Raw genomic sequence first — 4773 nt, 5'->3', positions numbered from 1 at the left:
GCTTGCCTCTCCGTTCACCCGTGGCCTGCTCTCCAGGCCGTGTGGTGCCTTGCTCCTCATGAAGCTCAGGTTGTATGTTTTGTCTTAGCATCTGTTGTCAAGGGACTCCAGCGTATCTGGCTTTTAGAATTCGGGGTAGTAATGCTTTCACTGTAGTGAGGTTTTAAAAGGAGAACTATGGGAAGGGAACAGCATTTGGATGGGGAAGTCCACGGTAGTATTCTTGCTCTGTTTATGATATTGCTGGGTGGCTTTAAGCGAGTCACATCACTGCTGGGTCCCAGTTTCTCCAGCTGTAATGCACAACTAAAAGCGGCTTCCATCTAAAGTGCTCTGAGAGGAAGGGTCCTGTATAAAATCTAGTGGTGGTGTAGCCGAAACACTCATGTGAGATTTGAGCATAACTATAATACCTTTAATGATGTCATGTGCTGGAGTGAAATCACTTGCTTATAAACCACTGTAAGAGCATAGGATGGTACTTACTAAATAATGTATTTTTTCATAGGTTGGAGCAGCTTTGCCTGTTGATGTCTTAACATATGAGGAAAAAACCCTGTCTGCCATATTACGAGTTGTTAGCAGGTAAGGTACAGTAGGTACACGCTTCAGATACTGCCGTGAAAATATTTTTCATAAGAAAACAACTCAAGCTAAGAATGGTCTTTAAAGAATTAAGCCTAACTTGCAGATGTCCGCATAGAGCGTGCAGAAAATAAGTAAAAAATCACTAAGATTTGGTAACCTACATGCATCAGTACATTATTCATGCTTTAAAACAGAATGGTCTGACAGGAACTAAACACCATTGAAATATGTGGCTTTAAATCTCTTTCTATAGTAGAGATGAGAATGGTTGCCAGCTTTAAATGGTGAAAACAGCTGCAGGTGATTTAGGGGAAGAAGGAGCTTAAATGCACAGAGAGAACAAGAACAAGGCCAGTAAAGTGAACTTGATAAAGTTACAGTACGTATCTCTCTGTGTCAAGGACAACAGACTGCAGTCCTTGCAGTAACCCTTCAGGCCATAGTGTTGCCACTAGAACTCGTTGAGGAAATTGCCTGCTGTTAAACTCAGTTGAGGTTTTGTTACTCTTTATGTAACATTTTTTGGGTGTGGGTGGTTTGGGGTTTTTTTTGGTTGGTTTTTCTTTTAAGATGTTTATACTGCAGGAAAACTGAAAGAAACAAATCTTATTAATACATTTTGTTTTCTTTTTACTAAGTGGCCTTGTCAAGCTGTGGAGTGCTCTGACCTTGCTGGGCTTCTACCAGAACAGGAGGTGTGCCTTTCGAGTGCTGCAGGTAAAGCCCTGAGAGGGCTGGATGGCATCCCCCAAATGTCAGCAGTTCTTGCTGTAAGGTTGTCTGGCTAGCTGAGCGTGCTGCTTCTTCATGGAAGGATGGCCTAGATGCAAAAACGTCTGTGTTTGGGACTGAAATGCTTTTCAATGCAGGTGTGGAGGCCTGCATTTAAGCAATTCCAATCTTGTAAAATGTGACAGTAGTGACCGTCTCATTACTTTATGGTTTCATTCTAGTGAGAAGTCCTGATCTCATTAATACATCTGCAAGAAAATAATTTCTGGGAATTTTTGTTCTCGGCCCACATTTTGGTCCAATCTTTCATTCGTGCTACCCCATTTCTTCCCTTTCTAATAGTTGCTGTCAACTGACCTCGTTTAAAAATGCATGAACGTGCACTTCCAGAGCTTATTTTTTCCTGAGGATGCTGCTTAATAAAATGTGTTCCAAGAATTCTTGGTCTTCAAAGCAATGGCTAAACAAAAATCTGCTCGAGCATAGCTCTAAGTTTTTAATCTTTTATATGAAAGGGAAATTTAAGTATTTTCAACTTCGAGTGCATTTGACGGTGTTTTGTTGTGTGGGTTTGGTTTTTTTTTTTTTTAATGCTTTAGTTTGTTTCTTGTTTTGTTTTTGTTTCCCCCCAAACTAGACATCTCCATTTCTTCTTGCGTTATCTGGGAACAGTAGAGAATTAGTCTTGGACTGAATGCAGTTGTTGGTTTGGTTGTATGAAGCAGAAGTTGCTTGAGATGTTGCAGCCCTTCAGGCGTGGAATTTCTGGAGGAGATTTCGGACAAAGAGCCTCAACAAAGCTAACGTTTATCAACTCACTGCTTGGACATCCCGTACTTCAGAGTTTACATATAAAAGTTGGAGACAAAGCCGAACTTACCAAAGCTTTTACACAGAATGATGTTGTTATGTTTTCTGATTTAACAGGTGACACCAATCCTTTGCATTTAAATGAAGATTTTGCAAAGAAGTCTAGGTTTGGGAGAACTATTGTACATGGGGTTTTGATTAATGGGCTTATTTCTGCAGTTCTAGGTACTAAAATGCCTGGTCAAGGATGTGTATTTCTTTCTCAGGAGATTCGATTTCCAGCTCCTTTGTATACTGGTGAAGAAGTCATAGCTGCAGCGGAAGTTAAACGACTGAAGGGTTCTATTGCACACATTTCAGTATCATGTAACGTCAGAGAAAGTGGAAAGACTGTTATGGAAGGGATGGTGAAAGTCCTGGTGTCGGACAGTTAGAACTGTTGATCCTATGCTACTTTACTATAAAGGCCAGAAATGTACGCTTGGTTTTGACTCTGTCTTTTTACATGACATCACTTAATCCAGTAAATTTGCAACAAAAAAAAAAAACTTCATAATGTTTCAAAGACAGCCCACAAACTTAGTCTTGGTAGAACTGCATTAAACTTAAAGCTTTTCATTTTTCCCTGCCTACTGCCGAGATGAAACCAACAGGACTAGGCACTTATTGTGTCAAAAGTGGCATGTTCAGACAAGCCTTTGCTCTGCTACAGTGGGAAGTCTGGAGTGGCAGGGGTTATATTGAGGCTGTTCTTCTCGGCAAAACCGCAGTCCATGCTAGCTAAGTTCGGTTTAAACTTGTTTCCTCTTTACAAAGTAGTTGTATTGCTAACAAGCACGGGAGGGAGGGGACAATGCTCTGTGTTTAACAAGCAGAACAGAAGTGGAGGTACTGACACGCATGTACTGCAAGATCTGTTGTAATCGCCGCGGCAGCTCTAGCTGATGTTGGTGCAGTGTGCTCTTTTGCAATGTTCTAGCTGGTAAAGCCTTCCTTAGTCTACAAATTAGTAGTCAGCCTTCACATATACTCTGCCTGATTTAACTGGAGATGTGGCTTTCACGATACTTTAAAATTCATTAGATACCTTACACAACCTGATTATAAACAAACAACAAAGTTGCCTTTAATGAGAAATGCCTCTGAAACTTACCTCCCAGAAGCAGAGTGAAGGAGGCTTTTAAGAAGCCATATTGTCACTACTTGTACTTACTGTCTCCTTATGCTCCTGTGGGCAAGACAAGCAGGGGCAAATTAGCTGAGTGCTAACTATATGGCTTCTCTCTGGTTACTTGACTGTGAGAACATGTATTCCCCTTTGCCCACTGAAAGTACCTTGGTTGCTGGTAAAGTAGGCTTTTGGTAAATTAATTTGTAAATCATTCGGGTTAAAATATTTTAGTACTGACGTAAGATTATTCTACACTAAGAAACTTTTTTTCAGGAATGATGGGCACCATCAGGAGTAAAAGTACAGGCTGTCTTCACTTGGTGGCTCATACAATTTTCTGGCAAAACATCTATTATCCCCCCATCTTTGCAGCAGAAATGCATTTGTAGCTTTTCTTGACTGCAAATAACCTCAAAAGTTGTTTGCTATGAAAAGAGAGTTTGTCCTCAAACTGTGATGAAAGCTACTGGTAAAACAGTTACACTGTCTGGGTGTGATGTCTTGTTCTTAAATGCAACTGCACTGTAACAACAAACCCCAGGTGTTAAGTCGAACTGGATTGGAGGGAGGAGTAATGTTTAAGATGTTTCACTTCAGTATGTTTTCTGTTTTCAAAGCACAGGGTTTGGCCTATTCGCAACATGGAACCAGGACTTGGTGAGAGCTTTCCTAATCGTGTCTATAGGAGCTGCTTCACTTCCCGCTTCCTTTTCTTCTGCCTTGGGTCACTGCTTCATCACTGGCTTTTGCCGTACAAAACACTGTTTTTCAAAGCAGGCATGCTCCTTCCCTTGTTCTGTGTTTGCCTGCCTCTCTAGATGGGAAGTTATCATGTTAATGCCTGTTAACAAAATGCATCAAATCTGTATCTGACCTCCTGGGTCGCTGTAGAAGGAGTAGTTTGGAAAGAGTCAAGATTGCTGTTCCAGCCTGAGATTTAGCTCCTTAGCCACAGCGCGCAGCCCGTTTTCCCGTCAGTGTGGAGCCGCAAGGCAGATGAGGCTATTTACAATACCTGTTTGAAGTGTACAACGCGCTCAAGTTCTGCAGTCTTACTTTCAGCATCTTAAGTGAGATTTAATTCCTGTACACGGTGTAAAAAGACCAAAGGAAACGCAGACCGGTGTACAACAGGCACTAGGTTCCCAAGTGCTAAGTAGTATTGAAATAGTTTTCTACACTGCTACAATGGAAGTTAGGTTGTGAAACTCAATTTAACAACAACTTTAAATCTCTGTTTTGAAAAAAAAAAACAAAACCAAACCGCTCCAAAGAATTAAAATCTACAAATTGAGTAGAAGATACTGGATGGTATTGGGGTTTTTAATGATCTTGTAACCACACACACACACCCCGCAAAAGGTAGAGAGCGGCAAGCGCGCCAGCCCTTTTAACGTTCCCTCTCTGCGAGGCCCGCAGTGTCGGGGCTCATCCCGTTCGCGCCGGCCGTGCCACCGGAGGGGCGCGCAGCA

At 41.7% G+C, this 4773-nt stretch overlaps 1 protein-coding gene across 1 annotated transcript; it reads left to right on the top strand.

The window, feature by feature from the left end:
* Window positions 1-508: 508 nt before the first annotated feature.
* RPP14 (ribonuclease P/MRP 14kDa subunit) lies at window positions 509-2608 on the top strand (the record flags this gene model as incomplete). Its single annotated transcript, XM_009709465.1, has 3 exons — window positions 509-585; window positions 1227-1305; window positions 1958-2608. Coding segments are annotated over 3 exons (213 nt in total), but the record flags the coding sequence as incomplete, so codon positions are not given.
* Between the last annotated feature and the right edge of the window lie 2165 nt (window positions 2609-4773).

The sequence above is a fragment of the Cariama cristata genome, unplaced genomic scaffold (assembly GCF_000690535.1).
Source record: "Cariama cristata isolate BGI_N322 unplaced genomic scaffold, ASM69053v1 scaffold16201, whole genome shotgun sequence".
Taxonomy (NCBI): domain Eukaryota; kingdom Metazoa; phylum Chordata; class Aves; order Cariamiformes; family Cariamidae; genus Cariama; species Cariama cristata.
The sequence above is the reverse complement of the archived record's forward strand: the minus strand, read 5'-3'. Positions and strand labels throughout refer to the sequence as shown.